Source organism: Abramis brama, assembly GCF_963993115.1.
Source record: "Abramis brama genome assembly, chromosome: 21".
Taxonomy (NCBI): domain Eukaryota; kingdom Metazoa; phylum Chordata; class Actinopteri; order Cypriniformes; family Leuciscidae; genus Abramis; species Abramis brama.
In genome coordinates this window covers 32,137,675-32,160,788 of record NC_139983.1, presented here as the reverse complement: position 1 = coordinate 32,160,788, position 23,114 = coordinate 32,137,675, and the positions used below count along the sequence as shown (strand labels likewise).

At 37.9% G+C, this 23,114-nt stretch overlaps 2 protein-coding genes across 7 annotated transcripts in view; one reads left to right on the top strand and one right to left on the bottom strand.

Annotated features, from left to right (window-relative positions):
* daam2 (dishevelled associated activator of morphogenesis 2) overlaps window positions 1-5,993 on the top strand; it is a 90,228-nt gene extending 84,235 nt beyond the window's left edge. For all 5 annotated transcript variants that reach the window (XM_084097256.1, XM_084097259.1, XM_084097257.1 and 2 more), the window contains 2 exons: window positions 468-638; window positions 2,118-5,993. In XM_084097256.1, the coding sequence (XP_083953382.1) occupies window positions 468-638; window positions 2,118-2,333 (387 nt within the window). In that variant the 3' untranslated portion in view covers window positions 2,334-5,993. The remainder of the gene's footprint in view (window positions 1-467; window positions 639-2,117) is intronic.
* A 2-nt stretch (window positions 5,994-5,995) lies between these two features.
* mocs1 (molybdenum cofactor synthesis 1) lies at window positions 5,996-22,155 on the bottom strand. 2 transcript variants are annotated; one of them, XM_084097261.1, is made up of 11 exons: window positions 21,614-22,155; window positions 19,170-19,308; window positions 16,957-17,124; window positions 16,108-16,272; window positions 14,253-14,314; window positions 13,731-13,842; window positions 12,605-12,717; window positions 10,785-10,895; window positions 10,558-10,678; window positions 9,036-9,096; window positions 5,996-8,127 (listed from the first exon to the last, which is right to left on the bottom strand). In XM_084097261.1, the coding sequence occupies exons 1-10, from the start codon at window positions 21,911-21,913 to the stop codon at window positions 9,041-9,043; spliced, it is 1,347 nt and encodes a 448-aa protein (XP_083953387.1). In that variant the 5' UTR covers window positions 21,914-22,155; the 3' UTR covers window positions 5,996-8,127; window positions 9,036-9,040. The 2 variants fall into 2 exon arrangements, with proteins under 2 accessions (XP_083953387.1, XP_083953386.1); XM_084097260.1 differs by having other exon boundaries at window positions 9,049-9,096; window positions 21,614-22,046.
* Between the last annotated feature and the right edge of the window lie 959 nt (window positions 22,156-23,114).

Here is a 23,114-nt window from a genome sequence, read left to right as displayed (position 1 = left end):
CTTGTAGATGTCTATGATATGTCCATGAGATGTCCATGAGATGTCTAGGAGATGTCCATGAGATGTCTGGGAGATGTCTTGGAGATTTCTATGAGATGTCTGGGAGATGTCTGGGAGATGTCTAGGAGATGTCTAAGAGATGTCTATGGTACAAAAGCTGTCACTGGGGAGGTATCCTTTCAAAAGGTACTAACATGTACCAGTTAGGGACTAATATGTATATGTGTACATTTTTGAAAGGGTAGCCCCAGTTTTTTTGAGAGTGTGTATTACCCAGCCTTAGCCAATAGCTACCTTCTCAAGCATGGTACACAATAAAATATCCAATTCACAGGTTGCCCCATATGTTGCATTTTTTTTCCTCTTCATGCCTTTCCACTCATTTGAGTTTCTTTGCTTTTTCTCAGCCTAAGTGCACACTTATCCTCATTAGGTTATCACTCTCCTCTCTTTTCTCTTCGCTCCAGTTCTCCAAGTCTCTGAAGCACTTTGGAGAGGAGGAAGGTCGCATGCAGCCGGATGAGTTCTTTGGAATCTTTGACATCTTCCTGCAGTCGTTCAGCGAGGCCCGACACGACCTGGAGAACATGCAGCGACGCAAGGAGGAGGAAGAGAGGAGAATACGCATGGAGGCCATGGTACAATACACATTTACTGAAACAGCAATACTCAAAATACACACAGAGATGTTTACAGAATCCAGAGATAAAGTTCATCTGGATAATTTCACACTAGCTAAGAGGCTCTTCTGTCTTTGCAGCCTCTAATCTATAACAGCTGGTTTTCTTGAGCCTTTTTTATTATTTTATGTTCCTTAAGGTTTACTTATATTGTTGGTAAAGGTTTTTGCACAAAAACGGGGCTTTCACCTTTTAAGGCTTCTCAGTAAACGGCCACTGGATCGCTGACGTCAATGCCTAGAAAAAAGTATCAATGACTGTCCCATCCAGTACAGTTACCCTTGCTTCACCTTTCAACAGTTTCTTTGTGAACCCTACAAAACAATCTGCAGTGAAATGCTCCAATCACACTCTGACACAATCCAGGACGTTGTTAACTCTTTCCCCACCACTGACTGAATTTTCTGTCATTTATGAGACAACGCTTCCCAGCAATTGACGCCATGTTTTCACTGTAATATGGTAGGGGGCGCTATTACGCATCTTCTGAAAGAGTGCAGAATCTCTGGATCAAAACTAGGGGAAAAAAGCAGAAACAAATGATAAAAGCATTGCTTATGCATGTTGTAGTCTTTGAAAAAAAGCGATTGTGTCAGATTTTTGTTCAAAATGTTGCTTTTTTAATAAAAATATCCGTATTCAAGTGTTGAGCAGAGATGCAAACACTGTCTAAACTGGACGTGTGAAAGCCAATGTTCCAAAAAAAATGCAGCCACAGCCATTGACACGACCAATGGTGCAAAGATGTAAATGGGTCTCTTGCTTCAGAGGCAGTCGTATCCAGATATACTTGACATTGTGATGTCAAACAAGCCGCTTTTGGAACTTGTTTTAAATAAATGTTTTTTGTTTTCATTTTAAGCTAGGATGTTTTAATGGTACAATAATATCCTTCATGTCATGATGACACCTTAAAAAATTTGCTGCAATTAAATAACATCATATTATGCATGGCTTTTCTACAGGGTTCTTTCTCCTTTCCCCTAACTTCTCAATTTTCAGCCTCATGTGAAACAACACACAAATCCGTCTACATTATCTAATAAATCATAACTGTTAGGACATGAAAATGCACGGCTTTGTCACTTTTACCATGTACATGAAGTCTCATGCACTTCAACAAACACATTTCTCACACATGCCGTATGATGGAAACCATCCATACGTGATGACAGCAGCGATGTAGTCGATAAGCCCTGGAGTGATTGGTAGCAGGACCCAGATGCAGATTTATTTATTGTGGTCACTCATGAGACCATGAATCACCTCAGAACAGCTCTGCCATATTACAATAGCAAAATTTTCAAGATTGACCTCTATCATATGATTAGGATATCCACTGATTAGTGTTTATATGCGCTTAAAAGACAATATGATGCTGATACCCTGTATGATCACAGCTATTTGACATTGTCTCTGTTCATTTATCCATCCCAGCTGAAGGACCAGCGGGAACGAGAGAGACGAGTGAAGAAAAGCGTGGGCGGCAGTGTGTCAGAGGAGGTGGGAGAGTTCGATGATCTTGTGTCGGCGCTTCGCTCAGGTGAAGTCTTTGACAAGGACTCGAAACTTAAACGCAACCGCAAGCGCTCTGTCAACCAGCTGGTGGATGGAGGGGGGCGTGAAAGACCAGTCACCAAGGTGAACTATTGACCCCAGTGAATACAGTCAAAAGGAGACCAGACTTCCTATATTCACAGACTGATGGGGAACTCTCCTGAAATGTTGTACACTGCCCTATATTTTACATTTTGCTCAGTGACAAGCTCAAAGATGGACAGGCTCACTGTAAAATAGTCTGGACCTATGTGAAGGATAGCCTGCAATCTCTCTCCTCTTGTTTCTGCTTCTCTGTCTTCCTTCTTGTCATGTACACTCAAACTGACATCTTACTATTGGTTTTTGTGGCCAAATGCACAACCTGATGTCCAACAAGTTCAAGAAGAGCAGTCTGGCGCTGCGAGGTCTCACAATACAAGAAGGATCACTTGTCGAGTCCATTCTGTTCATTCTTATAACCAGCCAAGGTTATTGTCCTTTCTCAGCCGCCCGTTCCCTTGCTCTAACTTTGGGAGATTGAAAGAAAGTCCCATTTTTGGAAATCTGGTAACTCTAAACTTCGGATCCAACTGTGCTTTTTGATTTAAAGGATGCAGCTGGTGCTTATTAAACATGAAAACGGAGATAAAAAAGGAAATATTGTTCAAAGCTAGATGTTGGGATTACCACGTATGAAATGTAACACTGTGGATGCAGCCTTACAGGTTGGGATACTCATTCCCCAAGTGCCTCTACACATTAACAGCATCCCGAGGACCTCCTGGATGGAGATTCAGACGAGAGTATAACACTTACAGAGAGACACAGAGAATAATACAAAACCGGAAGAATTATGACATTATGAATGCAGAAATTCGAGCTCCTTTACATTCATTGTGTCAAACAGTTAAAAGAGCCCATAGGATTGTCATGGCATTTATGTATTTAAATGTAGAAGCAGACCCACTCTCATATTTCATGTTTATTTGTGTTTAGCGCTTTTTTTTTTTTTTTTTTACGCTTCAAGGTACACCAAAGAAACACAATAATACATCTCCATCAGGTTGTTACTGGAATACTTTTGTGGCCTTGAATCGGTCATAAATGCTCTTATCTGTCCTCTACAACCGCAGCTTTTATCCAAAATGCTCTTAGGTTGCATTCTAGCAAGTACACCATGTGTCTTTTTCAGGTTAACATACTGAACCTTTGGGCCTTGATTATATTACACAGAATGATGCCTCACATATATCTTTAAGAAACACTAGGTACACATACTGCTATTTTCCAGGTCTGAAAAAAAAAGTTGTCTCCTAAATCTAAAGATTTCCAGCGAGTTCCACTGAATTTCAGACTTGGACCTTTTAACTCGAGGACAACATTATGTAACCCACTTTGGTTTTCTTGTTTATTATATATTGTGCATATTTTTTAAACGTGTATATTAAGTAGCTGTAGTCAGGACAAAGGTTGCAGATGTACACAGAATGAATGACCTTGTAGTTGGCATGATATGGCAGAGAAAAGACACCAGACGAGAGGCCACTGATTTGGATACAGACACAGATGTGAAGGAGTGCAAACATCTGTCCACTGAGATGGTCATTATGTATTGAAAGCTTTTTTTTTTTCTCAAGAGGCATCCTACTGTTTTCAGTACAGCATGCGACAGGCCTCCTGTCATCGGTCCATACGGGGTCACAGCGGGCGTTCTGTATAAGTTGATTGTGTTGATCTTTTAAAGAGACGGTTAAATATGGACACAAATAGTGCTAATATTCCATTTTTGTGGGTACTGCTCTGCGCCCCCTGACCCTGCTTAAGAAACAAGATGGGTGTCTGTATGAGAGAATGGACTTATCCATATTTCATTGAGCCAGTGGGATAATTTATTAACAGTCCAAAAAAAAACACAAGTTTCAACGCTAAGCTTGCAAGTGCCATTACAAAGGGCCAGTGCTGTCATTCTCTCTTTTCTCACTTGCATCAGCTCATTATGTGTACTTATTTAGATTTAATAATTGAAAGGTGTATATTTATGTATATTTTGTCAATGGTGTACCTATATACCAAATTGCAGTCCCATCTGTTTTAGGTCACATGTTTTGTGACTAATGACTTGATCACTTATTACGAGTCAGTATGATTTGTACAACAGTTGTGCTTAAAATCTTTTTGGTTTGAGGTGAAAAGAGCACAGAGGGTTGTCTAGGACATTTAGAAAAAGACAATTATTGCCTATTTAAATCTGAACGTTTCAGTTAGCTTAACTGTAATTAGTTTGATTGCACTTCTTAAGGATTCCCCATGGAGATCTTACGGCAAAGTCCAAAAGCTTGAGCCGATTCATTTGAGATCACGCACAATTAGGAATGTGGGTTTGCACAATTTACTGTTCAGGGCGCAACGAAATGAACACGAAGGCATGTACTTTGTTGGACAATTTTATAATCTTGCATCTGATTATCTAATTATCTAAAAAAGATGATCCCCTTGCCAAATTAATATCGGGGTGTTTTGGGCTATTTTATTTCCTTTACGTCTTTATTGTTCACGAGAGGACTGGTTTTGCAGACACCTTGGTGTTCTGTCTTTCCAGATCCACGGAGTATTCAAATCTTCAGTATTATTATTTGTATTATTACTTTTTTTTGTATGTATGTATGTATATTTGGTCATTGATTGTCCAAAACAGAAAGGAAAAGATGTAGCTATAGTTGCTTGATGCACTTTTTTGTAGGACAAACTTTTCCTGCACCACAAACCTGAGGAGCCAAAGGCTGATAAAAAAATATGAAAATTTAAGTATATTTTTGTAGTTAAGAAATCAGGCCTTCGTAAATAGGTGTAAATTTATCCAATAATCCAAGTTCCATTGTTTGTTTGTTTTGTTTTTTTATAACACTAAACCTTTTGTTGGATTGAATATTGATAGATATGATATGGGCCGTGATATGAAGGGTAAAGAAAATTGATTGTTTATCTTCTATACATGTTATAACGAAGTAATAATAAGACAGTTATTGTAATCAAACTGCATCTGAGTACAGTAAGAAAAACTGCCTAAATGTATCACTCACTTTTATATCTAGATATTTTTGAAAGAGAATGTTTTGCCTCACACTTCTGCTTGGTCCAATAATGCACTTGATGTTTTCCCTATTGGCTCGAGTTGTGCATAGGTGTGTTTCTTTGATAATACCGGTGTATTATTATTATTATTATTATTATCTGTGACATGAAACGCTCCACCCCTGATTTTGAGGTTGTATTTGTGCCAAATGCACACTTTTAAAGGCTGATTTGACACAATAGATGTATAGTTCTCAAATCTTTTGTACACCATCATAGAAAGAGGAAAAGGTCAAATTAAAGTCTGAAGAATGTGGAAATGATTTTTTTTCCCTGTAAATTGAAGCTCTATTTATTTAGTTTGCTATATTTTGTATGTATACACAATATTATGACAGAAGTGGTATAAATATAACTATATAGTGATTGATATTTGTCAGATAGTTTGTATGAGAATGGCAAGCCAGGAATGGGCAACTTCAGTCCTGAACGTCCAGTCGAGTTCAGATCCAACCCAATCCAGTCTGTGGCTTTAGTGATCGTGCAGAGCTTGGTTGGCTTGTTCAGGAGTGTTTCAGTGAACTCTGCAAGACGTCAGAAGTTGCCCATCCCTGATTTATATATTATGGTTCGACCCTCAAACCCTCCTGACCCCCTTTCCATGTGACATTTTGTAGAGTAAAAATAAACTTGTTTCACTGACATCTGCACAATTTTTTTATTTTTTATTTGAGTTACACTCCTGTACAGCTGGCTCTTAAATCACTGATAATATCCCAGGCAAACAGTCTTCCTTTCATTCCGTGATGGCAGTTCTCACAGATGAAGAAGTTGTTTCTCACGGTGTAACAATGCCCTCTTCTGAACAAACTGCAGTGTCCGGGCCAACATTAGGAAGTCAGTTTATATGCATGACTTTACAGTAATAAGAAGTTAAATAATTATATGTATCCATTACAGTTGACCAAACACATCAGGTGGATCTGTCATTCAAACATTTTATTATTGCAGTTAAAATATGGAGCAAATTCTACATTGTAAATTTGAGCAATTTGATCAGAAAATTATAATTGACAAATGCTGGCGGCCCGTCCGGTACACCGCTTCACTAGTATTAAAAAAGAAATTCTCTGCTTGCTTCATGAAATAAACCACAACAATCCAATCAATTCTTGATGGATAAAATCAAGTCCTGCCCTACAACTTTTTCTTGTTCAAGAAGCTGTTTCACTTGGATATACGTCACGATAGAAAAGAGAATACTAGTGCATCATCGGTTTCATGCCGACTTTAAGACCTTATTTCAGGCATTTAACCCCGAACCCACTGACTTCAGGTCGATGGAACCGGAAGAGCTAAAATGATAACTCCAGGTTTGTACATTTTCCAGTCATATGCATTTTGTTTTAAAGGGATAGTTTCATCAACTACTCAACCCTAGTGTTGTTCCAAACCTGAATGCACTTTTTGTTCTTTATATTTTTTAAACAACACTAAACCCTATTGACTTTCATTATATGGGAAAACAAACAAAAAACTGACCACAGAAACATTTCTCAAATTTTTTTAAAGGTGAAACCTTTAAATCAAATGAATAACCAGACCACAGTTTCGCTCAATTTTTGCTCAGGTAGGCAAAACCTTTTCAGAGTAAAATAGGTATCCTCATAGAAATACTGCTCATTATCATTATCAAAATAAATCTAGACCAAAATATAGTATTCTTTGTGTCAAGTAAATGATTCTTGCTCGAGTAAATCACACTTCGTTGGCTCAATTAGTGGATCAGCTAGAGGCATCTGAAGGCACATTCTGCTGGAGAAAAACTGATGTCGCTCTAGAGAGAAGAACTAAGGTAAGATGTGCGTTCTTTAGGAGTCGGCTCAGCGATGGAAATCTCCTCTCTGCCCACCCGTCTTGCTGAGTAACTTGATGTCAGTGATGATAATGTCCCGGCTGACTGACTTGCACATGTCGTAGAGAGTTAGCGAGGCGACGGTAACGGCGCTCAGAGCCTCCATCTCCACTCCTGTGCGGCCCGTGGCTTGGCAGGTCGCCTTCACGATGACGGCATGTGCTTCTTCCAGCGGCTCAATGGTAACGGAAACGTGGTCCAGAGGAAGCGGGTGACAGAGGGGAATGAGGGATGAGGTCTGCTTGGCACCCATGATGCCCGCTAGCTGTGCTACCGCTAGGGCATCGCCCTTGGCGAGCTGGTTGACACACACCAGATGAAAAGCTTTTGGACCCAGGATGACTTTACCACAAGCTGTGGCTGTGCGACAAGTCACCGCCTTACTGCCCACATTAACCATGGAGGCTTTACCCTGGGCATCAGTGTGGGTCAACCGATCAGAGGTTCCATCAAAGCTGGACGATTGTGCGTCTGTACGAGGCATTTTCAAATCGAACCCTGTTTTTTTGTGGCAGTGGCGTGCAAACTGCAGTGATGAATCTCTAAATCTGTCCGTCGAGAGTAGTGCACTGAGAAGGGGGACAGGAGCCAATGTTCTGGACTGTCGCTGTGTTGGGCGAGACTTCCAGGGAAACATGTGTGTAGGAGGGGGTTTTGAGGCTCCGGGATTCACCTGACGATGAGATTCGGTCATCGAATCGAAACTGCAAAGTGCCAATGCGCGCATGTGTCTTAGAGTATTAATGCTCATCATGGGGTTATCCTTTCTATGAAAATGAGTCAAGCCTTGTGCATCATCAACAAAAGTGCTTGTGTCGTCCTGATGAACATGACTAGTAAAGTGTTGAGTGTAGTGTGGTAAAGAAGAGGTTGCTGGATCAGTGCTGTGGATGAGAGGAAGAGGCCAGCTGTGATCTCCACCTGTGAACAAGGACACACACATTCAGCAATACTGAACTTCTGAACATCAATCCTCCACTGCTGGAAATCTGGGTAATGGATACATGTTTACCTGAGGGAACAGGGGTGGCTAATTAACAATAAATGTTGGTTGTTGGTAGGGGTGTGTGTCTTGTGCGATGTAAATCATCTACGATAATATCTTGATTGTTGTTTTAATGATGTGGAAGCTGGAATCATTGAGTATGTCACTAGCTTTGTGCAGATAGTGATTCATCTTTTATGAATAGTTTAAATATTGGTGTCAGGAATAATGTGTGAGCCAGGAGACTGTGACGTGAGCTTAGCTTAAATGTGTGAGGATTCTCATTTGAAGCAAGTAGCAGTCTATTTTTACTCCATTTTGCCAACTAAAATAGTTGCTAACAAAGCTACAGCTGTACATAGTGATGGGAGGAACCAATTGCGTCGCAAAATGATTCACTGTTTTGAAGCGTTCGAAACGCCACACGCTGGTGACCCCTGCTGGGCAGAACTGTGCAAATGCAGCAAAACCTCAGGCCAAAACATGCATAAACACACAAACCTGATGTCAGGGGTCCATCTCAGTGAATCAGCATAATTCACAGCTTCACAGAAATCATTATTATTTGTCAATATCGCACACCCCTAGTTCATCAAAATATACATATCTTTATGGAAAACAAAAATATAGACAGGTTGCTTGAGTTCAAATGTAAATGCATTCAATAATATATATATAATATAATATATAATATATATAATATATAATAATAATACTGTTTTGTTAATTTGACTGGCATGTACTTTGCAGACAATTTTTAATTTTTTCTACTGGTCCATCACCCTTAACCCTGTGAGTGAAAACAGAGAAGCAGAGCGAGTGATGTGGGAAGTGTATTACGTACAGCTGTCACCCACCAATGAGGATCATCGGCCTGTTCTTCATCTGAGATAAATTCAACATCCCTGAAGAAAAAATCAAATCAAATCAAATCAAGTATATTTGTATAGCGCTTTTCACAATACAGATTGTATCAAAGCAGCTTCACAGTATTAAAATAAAATAATACAACAAAGTTTGTTTCTAGTGGAATTTATTGATTGATAGAATAAAATTAAAATATCCCCAAAATATCCCCAACTGAGCAAGCCAAAGGCAACAGTGGCAAGGAACCGAAAAAACTCCATCAAGCGGCCTAATGGTGTCCTAAAACTCCATCAGGTGACCTAATGGAGAAAAAAAAAAACTTGGGAGAACCCAGGCTCAGTCGGGGGCCAGTTCTCCTCTGGCATTTATGAACTAGAGGCCGGATTGTAGTTTGAAACTGTGAGATTAACAATATTATATGAATGCCTGGCTGAAAAGATGCGTCTTTAATCTAGTTTTAAACTGGGAGAGCGAGTCCGAGCAACGAACAGTATCAGGAAGACTATTCCAGAGTTTTGGAGCCAAATGTGAAAATGCTCTCCCTCCTTTGGTGGATCTGGATATCCTAGGTATGACCAAAAGCCTTGAATTTATGATCTTAAAGAGCGCGATGGATTATAGGGTGATAGAAGATCCGCTAAATAGACTGGAGCTAAGCCGTTTAGGGCTTTATAAGTCAGTAGCAATACCTTATAATTAATACGGAACTTTATAGGTAGCCAATGTAGTGATGATAAAATCGGTGTTATATGATCATATTTTCTTGATCTAGTAAGAACTCTAGCGGCTGCATTTTGGACTAACTGTAGCTTGTTTACTAAAAAAGAAAAGAAAGTTATATTCAATAAAAAAAAGTACATGATGACGTACGTAGACATGACATAAGAGTGTGTGGCTGTGTACAAAATCACCCCCTATACCCTCATTCACTATTCCCTACATTAGTTCACTAATATAGTCCACTTGAAGGAGTGAATGAAAACCAGTGAGTGAATTCAGACACTGAGTGAGCCGGAAGTGCTGCTGCATAGTTTGAGCTTGCCGTTTAATAATTTTTTGCAAGATTGGCAGCTCCAGTAGTAATAAAAATATTTATCTTGAACTAGCATGTATAAACCTTAATTAAACAATGTAATAATCAATTTAAAAATGAATTTATACCTATATGATTAATCTGTACCTACATTGGACCAGCGGTTTGGAAAATTGATGCATGGATGATTGAGCTGCAGCGCCATCTTCTGGTCAGATGCGGGAATTCATTCAGTGCACGACTCTCACAGTGCATGATGGGTATTCTCTAGCCGTTGAGCATGCATTGGTTGTACACTCGTTATTGCGGTGCATTGTGGGATTGAATGAGTGAGCTCGATAACGTCCACTATGGTTTTGGACACCACTACAACTGGCTGTTCCCTCAAATAGTGCCCTATTTAGGGGTATGGGGGGCGATTTCAGACACAGCCTGTGTGTGTGTGTGTGTGTGTGTGTGTCTTTACCTGCATGCTGTTTCTTCTTCCTCCCGACTGCTGCCCCTATGATGTGCAGTAGTTCCTCTTCAGGGGCTCCAGAGCGCAGAATATCCCTCAAAGACACCTCTGAATTCCCAAACAAGCAAACCTAATAGCATGCCAACACACACACACACACATATATATAAAACACAGAGTAGAAAGCTGGGTGAGAAGCATAAAGGTGTGTAAGGAACATCAAACACAACGCGAACCTTCAGGTTGCCATCGGCCGTGATGCGCAGGCGGTTACAGGAACCACAGAAATGGTCTGACATGGAGGTAATGAAGCCCATCTGGCCTCGAAATCCCGGTACTCTAAACGCCTGTGAACGCACAACACAGAAATACACACATGAGGGCTTATCCGCTGATACTTCACGATTCAAGATTGTGTGGTGTATTTTTAATAGATAAAATAGTAAACTGTATATTAAACTAACCATGTTTCTAACATCTAACCTTATGTCTCTTTTTAGGCCTAACATGATAACACTTTGAAACACAATGTACTAAAACGTTCTATCCTGTGTTTTTGAATGTTGTATGTTTTGTTGCCATACCCCTTTTACTTTGGTTGTGTGAGTGTAAAAATAACAAATATGGGAAATGAAACTAGACAAATGACTAAAGCCTTGTGATTAACAATGAAGTAATCATTAAAACAAAGTTTGCTTTACCTAGTAACAGAAGGGTTTGCATATGAAGAACCAATCAAATTCATATCATTTTGCCATACCTCCCTATTCTATAAAAACTGTTGTATTCGTGTTAGCTGGTGGGATTCTCAATGAAATTTGTCTGAGATCCTCCAGCCTTGCATCTTCTTGGGGGAGATTCTCTGAGAACTGCTCGAGACTTCCGCCATCGATGTGTAGACGCGCTAGAGTATAGGATTAGCACCCAGCCGCTGTCGATGTGTAGACGCGCTAGGGTATAGGATTAGCACCCAGTGTAGACGCGCTAGAGTATAGGATTAGCACCCAGCCGACGTCGATGTGTAGACGCGCTAGAGTATAGGATTAGCACCCAGCCGACATCGAAGTGTAGAGGCGCTAGAGTATAGGATTAGCACCCAGCCGACGTCGAAGTGTAGATGCGCTAGAGTATAGGGTTAGACTCGGCCGACGTCGATGTGTAGATGCGCTAGAGTATAGGGTTAGACTCGGCCGACGTCGATGTGTAGATGCGTTAGAGTATAGGATTAGCACCCAGCCGACGTCGATGTGTAGATGCGTTAGAGTATAGGATTAGACTCAGCCGACGTCGATGTGTAGATGCGCTAGAGTATAGGGTTAGACTCGGCCGACGTCGATGTGTAGATGCGCTAGAGTATAGGATTAGACTCGGCCGACGTCGATGTGTAGACGCGCTAGAGTATAGGGTTAGACTCAGCCGATGTCGATGTGTAGATGCGTTAGAGTATAGGATTAGACTCGGCCGACGTCGATGTGTAGATGCGCTAGAGTATAGGATTAGACTCGGCCGACGTCGATGTGTAGACGCGCTAGAGTATAGGGTTAGACTCAGCCGATGTCGATGTGTAGATGCGTTAGAGTATAGGATTAGACTCGGCCGACGTCGATGTGTAGATGCGCTAGAGTATAGGATTAGACTCGGCCGACGTCGATGTGTAGATGCGCTAGAGTATAGGGTTAGACTCAGCCGACGTCGATGTGTAGATGCGCTAGAGTATAGGGTTAGACTCGGCCGACGTCGATGTGTAGACGCGCTAGAGTATAGGATTAGCACCCAGCCGACGTCGATGTGTAGACGCGTTAGAGTATAAATATTATAGGACGTAGTTAGGTTTAGGGAAAAATCATGACAATTGCAAAAGGAATATTTTGATAAAAGCTTTTCGGCCTATTAATAACATGAGAAAGTTACAAAACATTTACAGACCAATGGATAATAACTGCACAGTAACTGGAAATAACCTCAGCAATGAGCCAAAACAATGCTCCAATGAGAGTTTAACATTGAGAATGATTCATGGCCAGTGATTTATTTATCAGTCTGGAGCTGGGCTGACCTTGGCTGTGTCGGTTTCCTCTCCAGGCACAGGTTCCAGATTGGGCCATTTTTGCTTTATACAGTCCAGCATCTCCTGAAAGCTCACCATCATCTTGAAGTTCCATCTGTTACCTACAGAGACAGCCAATGTGTGTAAAGACGCTTAGAAAAATGTAAAGCAGATGAATGTTGTTTATGTAAAAATGGTTTCTCCAAACATGGATTAAATGGCAGATCATGTTCATTAACATTTTGATAATTTCTTTTCTAGTGAAAGACTGAGATTTTCACCTGGAGCCAAATTGCGTTGGGGTAAAAATGACTTTAGAAAGATGGCAGCATCATTATGTTATTTCTACACAGAGATTGGTAGGTCTATTAGTAAAATCTGTTTACTTTAGCAATCTTTGTTGCATTATATGTCAACGGTGACAGTTCAAAAATGGGAAAAAGCACTTCTTGTGTTTTTCCCCCAAAGGCTCCAAATCGCAGGTGAAAATTGTCATTTGACCCCACTCTACAAAATAGTGGATTACTCCATAAATATACATCCATGACATTTAATATTTTGACTTTTGTCACTACTTATGTTTGTTTTTCTTCAGAAATAAAACCAAAAATATGAGCCGGGGTAGTTTCCAAAATGTTGGTTGATTTGACATGGAATGACCCTGTATTTAAAAGGCAAAGTGTGAAGAAAGATATTAATATTTAACTCAAACTTGGAGTGTTTCACTACAACTGCAACTTCAAAACAAGAAAGAAAATTAATCTAAAATGATCACAGTATCTAGTCAGTTTGCTATTGGAGTGATTGCTGTAGTATTGAACCTCCAGGGCAAGAACCAAGAATCCAGTTGAAACTTGTTTATGCACATTGTTAAACCAATTTAGTGGTGAATATGACTTAAAAGATTCTTGGCCTAAAACATCACCAGAATGTGGACTGTGTTACATGTGTTATGAAAATAAATCCTGAGGAAAACAAAGTCTCACTGACCTGGAAAGATAATACTCTGCACTACTAATACGATTAGAGAACTGGGGCAGAAACTGCAACCTTTACAATTTACGTGCCAATTATCCTACAACCTGTAACAAGTGCACAATGAAGACTTCTCTCTTTGACTTTAGCATAATCTTACCATCAAACGGCATGTACTCAATGAATCTCACATCCAATGGTTTCCTCTCTGTCAGTGACACAAAGTCAATCAACTCGTCTTCATTCAGACCTCTCATGACCACACAGTTCACCTGAGAACAGAGTTATATAGTTGTATGTTTTCCATACTATAGAAGTTAATGAGATCCATCAACTGTTTGGTTACCCATTTTCTTCAAAATATCTTCTTTTGTGTTCAGCAGAAGAAAGAAATTCATACAGGTTTGAAACAACTTGAGGGTGAGTAAATGATGACAGAATTTTTGGGTGAACTTTAAGAAAATGAATATTAACAACAAACTTTTTTTGTGTGTTGCTAGAAAGGTAGTAATACATGCCCTGAAGTGAGTTTACGTATCTCCAGCATTTGGTTACTTTTAACAATAACAGTATTTAACACTGTTTTCTAGAACTTTTGCACATATTTGAAGCTGTAACCTTAGACATTGATCATTTCATACATCAAAAGTCTAAATCCCATGTTTTGAGAAAGGTACATTACCTTGACTGGATTGTAGCCCATGTCAATAGCCTCTTCAATGCCTTCCCTCACTTTATGAAACCCTGCAGGTGGTACCAATATTGAGCATCAATTAGAAAGTATTGTAGGCAAGACCATTTGAAATAATGGTTGCCAATGTGACTTTCACAACTGCAGCTAAATTCCATAGCCGTATATATTTCAATCTATTTTCTAGTAAAAACATGCAGTCCAATAGTCTCTGAAATGTTTGTGTCAGTTAGTTGTCACAATACTGCTATTGTAAAGCTTAAATACTTGGCATTACAAGTTTACTAATGAATGATTAAATACCCTTCAAAGTCTGACTGGACACTGGACAGCTTCTAATTAGAACATGTTAATTTAGCTAAGACAAACGTTTTGACACAATGTATCAAGACTTAAATTGGGTTAGAGTTATGAAAGAAACCCTACTGATGGAAGTTACACTGTACACTTTTTTTGTACATAGTTTTTTCTGCAATGTGTTTTGGTTCTGAAATGAGAACATGGAGCTTTTACATTCTTACACTGACTGTACATCTTCATAAACCTGTTGTTAATCATTTTCTATGTTTGAGATCAACAATTAGGGCCCTATGAAATCGATTTTATTTTTTCCCAGATTCCGCTTTTTCCGTTTACATTTTTGTGGAATCCGTTTTATTTATTTATTTTTGGACATTTTAGTGGCTAAATTAAGTTTTAATAATCAAAAAGCATGTCTAATTAATTGAAATCATGAAACGTATACAACTTAACAACAATTTATTAAAGGTTTAACATAAAATTACATGTTTAGGGCCCTAAATACCTAAATACTGTGTTTTCTGTTTTAAGTTTTCTGGATTCCATTTTAATGGTTTAAATACAATCAAAAAGCATGTCTAATTAATTGAATTAATAAAAATAACAATTTGTCCATTTAAAAATAAAATTTCATTTCTAAGAAAAGTTTTTTTTTATTTCAGAAATTCTGTGTTGTGTATTTAAATTTTCCAGGCAATCAAATTAAGGCGTAAAACATTAATTTAATTAATCTTTTAATCATATGAAATTTAAAAATAAAAATTGTCAAACAAAGTGCTGCACAAAAGAAGGTTTTAATAATAATTTATTATTATTATTATTATTATTATTAGTGTTAGTAATATTATTACATTGAGACATAGCTTAATTCTACAGTACAACAGCAATATATTTCTGTAGCAATTTCAAGTTATTTTATTTTGACGGGTTGCCTTGAAGACCTTTGAGTTTCTGTGCGTTTATGATATGACGATAGTTTTTCTCAAATGAAATGGTAAAATGCTAATGAAGAGACTCTGGAGATGAAGTTCATGCACTCATGTCCTCATATAGAGAGGTGGAAAAGGCTGAAAACACTGCAAGCGTCACACGAGCTTCAGTGTGTGTGTGTGTGTGTGTGTGTGTGTGTGTGTGTGTGTGTGTGTGTGTGTGTGTGTGTGTGTGTGTGTGTGTGTGTGTGTGTGTGTGTTTTTTTCACACACAGAGACACACAGAACATGCGGGATTCATATTTAAATAGTCTTTTTGCAGTTTAATATTCACAGACACTAGTCTATATCACGATTTGATGTAAGTGTACTGACCTGCTTTTTATTTATTCATCGAAAATTTTAGGATTTCATTTAGCATAGGAAAGCATAGGGCCCTAAACAATGGAGCTAAACGGCTCTCTATGTTCTGCTTCTACCATTGAGCTGCAAGACATTCCCCTTCCTTCATCCAGGACACCTCATGCTGTCTATCTGCACCTATCTACATCCGTCCTGGAGGAACACAAACTCTGTTCGGATATAGGTGTTATATTTCAGTGACTGATCAACAGCACCTTTTCGTCTAGCGATGAACTCAAATTTGGCCGGGATCAGGGTGTCCAGGCTGATGTTGAGTAGATCCACTCCAGCTTTCTTCAAACCGGGCAACAGCCGGCTCAAATTCATGCCGTTTGTGGTGACTGCAATGGTCTTCAGGCCCTCCAACTTCCTCAATTCCGCTTTCAGAAAGAAAAAAAGAGAAAAGGTCAACTATTCAAAGTTTAATTAGCGTTTCTGGCTGCATCCTTGTTTTGTCATGCTTGATTTTTAGAATATTAGCCAATAAGCATGAAACATGCAGTACATGGTCTGTGTACTTTTGCGTCCATTCCTTTTTCCTTTTTTAAACCAGAAATGAAATCTGGAAGATGCGGTTTCTTCTTTTTTATTTTATTTAAACACTGATTAAAGGAATTAGCAGATACATTATGGAATATTCCATACACAAATTTTATTAAAGATAAAATAAATTATATAAAACTTATTTTTTTTAATATGTTAAATTTAATTTCTAGGGTTTTTGCGTCAATACACAGACACTAAAAGCACCATCTCTATAGTGCCATTTCCTCTGGCATCAATACGCCATCAATTTCAATCGAAATGCCTACAAAAAGATGACTAATTCATTTAAATTCTAATTTGTTAAATTATTTATTTTTTTCTAATTTTTTTATATTTCAACCTTAGCCTCTTGTACCTTTAGTCTCTTAGTTAAAATATCCACATTGAAATATGTACATTAAAAGCACGAACTGATTGTCATTTCGATTTCCAACATGTCCGAGATATCTATATCACTTCTGTCTTATGATTCAAAGTTAACAAGCATTAACAAAGCTAACAGAAGGTGTAAAACGTACCTATGATATGCAGGACGTCTGGGCGAATGAGAGGTTCTCCTCCAGTCAGCCGGATCTTGTTCACCCCCTGTCGCACGAAGAGTCTGGCTAACGTCAGTAACTCCTCTGTTGTTAGGAGCTGAGAGCGAGGGCTGAGTTTCACTCCTTCTTGTGGCATACAGTACTGACCTGAGGAATACAGAAACTAATCATTATTGTACGTTTCACCGTTAGAGGTCACATATTCACAACAATAACGAAGATTATTATTATTGGCTTGATGATGCCGTGAAGGAGTGTGGAATCATGGGAGTTATCGTTGTTTTCACCTCGACCGACTTCATGCAGAAATCATGTTCTTTATTAAGTTTTATTAACATTACATTTGATCACTTTCATTCACATTAAAAAAAAATTAAAAATTTATGAAAACATATATATTTTATTAATATGTATGAGACATTTTATTTGAATATATCATTAGATTAAATTTATAAGAACTGTAATATAAGAATTACCAGTGTGAACTCCATTAACTTCAATGGATTTAATTAAATTAACTTAACTCATGACTGGTCAAAACAATCAAAATGTATGATTTGTACATGTATTTTCTAACGAAACAACACTAAAACAACATCAATGTTACTCGGAAATGCTGTTAAACAAAGTAGATTCACTTAACTTGCATAAACTTGCATAAAAAAAATGAAGATGATAAACAGCTTGACTCTCTTTTTCATATTGCAGTGGTTCATCAATAGGTGGAAAAGTGAAATGTGGACTTTTTCTTTTCCAAACCCTCTTTCCTTTATTAAATTAAGACTATGAAATGTTGCTCTACAAACAGATTAAGACATTAATCTGTTTTAGTCATTTTATTTTAATTTCAAAATTATTGTGTGGGTGTTTGCTTTGTGCAAACATATTTATAAACAAAACACAACAAATGTGTCTGAGTGAAAAAATAAAATAAAATAAAAATCAGCATGATTTCAAAGCCAAAGTTCACTTTTGGGTCAAAACAGACCAGAATGCAAAAGGTGTAACAATTTATTTGAAATGGTTATATCTCTTACATTTTTTGTTTAAAAAATCTGTAAAAAAAAATATTCAATGGGAGTCCCCTTGTGGTGAAAACTGATTTTCAAATGTTGTTTATATGTCTATGTGGTGTTTTTAATATGCTTTAAGACAAACCTTGTGCAAATTCACCAGTCAACACCATTGCTGAGTATGTTCTACTTAAAACTGAACAATGACACTATTGTCTTTTTAGAGCTGCTTTACAGCAGAATTGAACTCTGTTTGCATCATTGAATCATTATTTTTCTGTTTATCCCAGTAAAGCTCCTTTGAAACAATCTGTATTGTATAAAGCGTTATAGAGCTGGTAAGTCCCACCCATCCGTAAAACCCCACTGGACCTCTAGGTTGAAAAATCGTCAATGCAAGTGAATGTGAGAAAATAATTATTTTCTGGTCCCCTTTGAATTGTGCCATGAATGTTTTTATATAATTTTTCATGTTACGAGTTGGACAGTATATTGTATGATTCTTTGGCTAGCAGTTGTGGAAAAGACATAACGAGAAAGACTACATGTCGCCTATGTGACGTCACCCCATAACACATTTTCCCTCCACTTGTCAAATCACGGTGCTAATGCTGCGATGATCTATGGAGACAGATCGAGATGCCTGTGTGTTTTGTACCCAAATGTCACCATTCAAACCAAATGGGCTGTTCTTTCTTCAGATTCCCATCTGATGTAAAAACTAGTTGTAGTCCACAAAGTGCTCTCACACAAAGTCTAACCGTATCAAACTTCTACCTGCTAAACTGTAGCATTCTTCACACGAAAAATTATATTAAAAATTCACAGACAACATATGTTCACATTCATGGCAAAATTCAAACGAGACCAGAAAATAATTATTTTCTCACATTCACTTGCATTGACGATTTTTCAACCTAGAGGTCCAGTGGGGTTAGCGGAAGGGGCGGGACTTACCAGCTCTATAGAAATTGACTTGACATCACAAACATGTAACCAATCCTGTCAATGCGCGGGCCGAGGCTTTTCCACAGAAACAACACCTTTAAGAAGGGACAGGAGCGGGTGAATGATGTAGGCTATATGATGTAGCCTATATATTGAATGGAGTTGGGGCTAATTTGCATATTCATGAAGCCGATGTCTTTCTACAAAGCATGCAGTGTTTGAGAGACTTACAGCGGAGGTTACATTTCTCAGTGAGGGAAATGCGAAGGTAATTATGCCTCCGTCCAAAAGAGTCCGTAAGAAATGCAGAGAAAGGCAGGACGTCCTTCAGAACTCGCCGATGACCACCTGCAACCACAAGCTCTCGGACCTGCCGGAAACAACAACCAGAACATGATCAGATCAGCAGAACAAAAGAGTTTTTATCCACAGTTACATAACACAGTGTAGTACATGGAGAACACACAACTAATCAGGTAAATAATTAAGTGTGGCAGGCAGGCATGAAATACTTGTTTCAAAGCAGCTTTATAAAAAAAGTAATGATATTAATATTTATAATATGCCTTATATGGTATAATATGCATTTAACAACTATAATAGAGTTGGGCGATAATATTGTACATTTTGCGAACATACAAGCAATCAAGCAGTTGAGATATGCTATACAGTATATATTGCCGGCCTTACGCAAGTTATGATTGTATGCAGATAAAGTTGGGTATACTTATATATCCAACTTTATATAAACGCCAAAAAGATGATTTGAGATCTAGTGAAAGAGGTATTGTATTATGTGCTTTTGCTACTGAACAGCCCTGAAAACCCTGTCTGAATAGATTTTATATATAAAATACACTCAGTATTTAAAGGGGACCTATTATGCCCCTTTCACAAGATGGAATATTAGTTTCTGATGTCCCCAGAATGTGTCTGTTAAGTTTCAGCTCAAAATACCCCACAGTTCATTAATTATAGCAATTGCCCCTATTTGGGTGTGAGCAAAAACATGCCGTTTTTTGTGTGTATCTTTAAATGCAAATTAGCTGCGACTCCCCGCCCCCTTTCCAGAAGAGGGCGGAGCCTTTGCAGCTCCTGCTTCAGATCCTCCGGCAACAACAGAACTGGAGAATCTCACGCTGCAAAAATGTCAGAATTTGTCCGTAGGTGTTCAGCCTTACATGTGTGAACCGGAGCCGGACACTGATGGAGAGACTCGGGAAATGTTAGAACGCAACTGGACGTTTCTGAATGGTTAGTGGATAAATGTATGTAGTTGATTCAACTCATCGACTAGCATGTACCGTCATGTTAAGCTAAAAATCTTTCAGAAACACTTTTGTACAAATCCAGAACTAAACTGACTCTTGTTCGTGAAGCAGTCGGCGTAAAATGATTTGCACAAATATATAACAACTTTCTTCTGCACATTTCCTTCATAAAAGAAATTCAACCATGTGTCCTCAGAGGCTCAGATGATAGGAGTCTATGGAGATTCTTATGTTCGTTGGTGCATCTAATAACAGAACATTTGTAATGGTTTATTTTTTTTTTTTTTTGGTGCAGACATTGTATATCTTGAGCTGCTACAGCGAGGAAACAGAAATGCGTCTCTCTCAGGGCGGGATCTATGCTAATAGAGCAAACTGTCACCAGGCGGGGCTACTGGAACTACAAATCTGGAACCACTTGTTTGGAGAGACTGTTTATGATTCATGGGGATTATAAAAACAAGAATGGGTGGATTTTGATTTCAAACACCTTATAAAAGTGAATTTTGCATAATATGTCCCCTTTAAAATAACTATTCAGCTATTTAGTTTTTTTGCAAGCTTTTGCAAAGTTCATATTAAGGGAGTATTTCTGTTATAATTTTTGAAAAACAAGTTATATTGTACAAAATATGATATTTAGACTTAATTTTCTTCATTTTGTTGGCCATTGGCTAGTTTGTGTAAACTCTTTGATGGCAAGAGATAATGCATAACGGTTTTTCATGGTATATATCACGTGACATCCATGACTGATATATGTCTGCTTTGATACTTTAGTGAGGGTCTTATGACCCAACTGTTTTAAAGAAAGAAGCATTTATAATTTGTCACACTTTCAAACCATTATGTTCAGCACCCATTCTTGAATGAAGCATAAACGTGTCAGATAGCCATCATAGATAGCCATCATATATCATATGTGCATGTCAGATAGCCATCATATATATATCATATGTGCATGTCAGATAGCCATCATATATATATATATATATATATATATATATAGCTTAATATTATGTATTAAAATACATTATATATATATATGTATTATGGTTTTGACAATCATAAATGTTTAAATGTGGCTTATGTTTCCAAATATCTTTGGGGCTACTTTATACACATTAAAATACTTTATATTACGCTAACAGAAAACAAACAACTCGTATAGTATATACATAGTAACAGCAATCACACATCAACAAAACCAACAAACGGAATAAACGTTATTCCGTTTTGAAAGACATTAACAGATATTAGCAAGTCAGAATTTGGGATGTTAGCCAAATGCAAGAGTTACACAATCCCAAACCCAAGTGTATCAGATAATCATTTGTGACGTTATTAAATATCACTTTTTTAAGTTTTAAAACATGAATTTTTAAGATATGTATGATATCTTACCTGTGCATTTGTGTCAGATGTACCGGCAGAGTCTGACACACACACCTGCTCCAGTGTGTTCTCTTCGGGAGTGACACTGGAATACCTTCGACACACTCTGTATCTCCCACATGTCTGTTGAACGGCCCGCTGTGCGCAGGCCTCTATCGCGGTCTGAGCTCCAGAGATAAGACGACTCAATGTGCTGCAGTTTAATGCCATCATAAACGCACAAATGACAGTCTGTGCTGAAGCTGGCACATTATCCGCTCGTCTTGTGGCTGCGTTAAACTTGACATGCAGTTCGCCAGGAACAACCATGAGGGGGCGTGTCAGTGCGCAACCAATCAACGTCGAGGAAAATATGCAGGAACTCTGGGCAATGTAGTTTCTCGTTTGTGAACTACAAACAGCGAAAATGTAGAAGGGATTTCAACTCGAGTCAGAAGTCGAGTGAATGTTACACACGTATTAAAAGCCACCAGAAATTGTAGTGTTGTTTGTCTTGTTCTGCACGCCATGCTCAATAACTGTGTGTCATAATGGATGACATTCTGGTAAGCATCTGTCATAAAGTGTTGTTAATAATTTCACAGTGCTTTGGACTTTGAGCTCACATGACGCAGTTCAACATGATGTTGATCACATGCAGCTGCATAAACACCCAAGAGAAAACCAAGCCTAGTTTGAACTGAAATGGACAAATCACTGTAATAGTTTGGAAAGAACTGAGATTTTATTTACTAAGTAAAGTAAAGCAAGTGACGACAAAAGGCAAACCGAAAGTGTATTATAGCTCATATAGTGGATCAAAATTAGCAACAAAGCAAAAAGAAAACTAACAAACTTAACTTACTTGTTGATTGACAGATTTTCTCCTGTTTAGAAACTTTCTTAAACCTATAAAGCCTGACATTTAAAATTTATATATATATATATATATATATATATATATATATATATATATATATATATATATATATATATATATATATATATATATATATTATTTTTATTTTTTATGAAACAGTTTGCATCTGTTTTTGTTGAGTTTCAGACATTTATGTTTTATACTATTTTTTTTACAGTCTATGGTTTTATATGATGTAGGACAGTGGTTTTCAACCTGTGGGCCTCCTACTATTAATAAAAATAATAATTTTGTTAATATATGTAAAAATGTCTAAATAAATATAATAATTCAATATATAATGAAATAACGAAAAATAAACATGAAACTGTTGCTATGTAGACTATTCTCTATTTAAGCTCACTGATTGGTTGTGGTAAGAATAAACCACTAATTGAAATAGGCTACCATACTTTTGCTGCTACAGTTACTTTAGGCTACCATATTTAAAGGGATTGTTCACCCAAAAATGAACGAAAGTTGTGTAATCATTTACTAACCCTCATGTTGTTCTGTTGAACACAAAAGAATATATTTTGAAGAATGTTCGTAACCAGACAGTGGACGGCACCCATTGACTTTTTCTACAATCTAACTGTTTGGATACAGACA

Coding starts and splice junctions, on each gene's coding strand:
- mocs1 (XM_084097260.1), bottom strand. CDS start 21,913: ATGGTTGTTCCTGGCGAACTGCATGTCAAGTTTAACGCAGCCACAAGA. Junction 17,125..19,169: donor TGAGAAATGTAACCTCCGCT/GTAAGTCTCTCA, acceptor TGTATTCCTCAG/GTCAGTACTGTATGCCACAA. Junction 8,128..9,048: donor CAGGCCGATGATCCTCATTG/GTGGGTGACAGC, acceptor CCTTGTTCACAG/GTGGAGATCACAGCTGGCCT.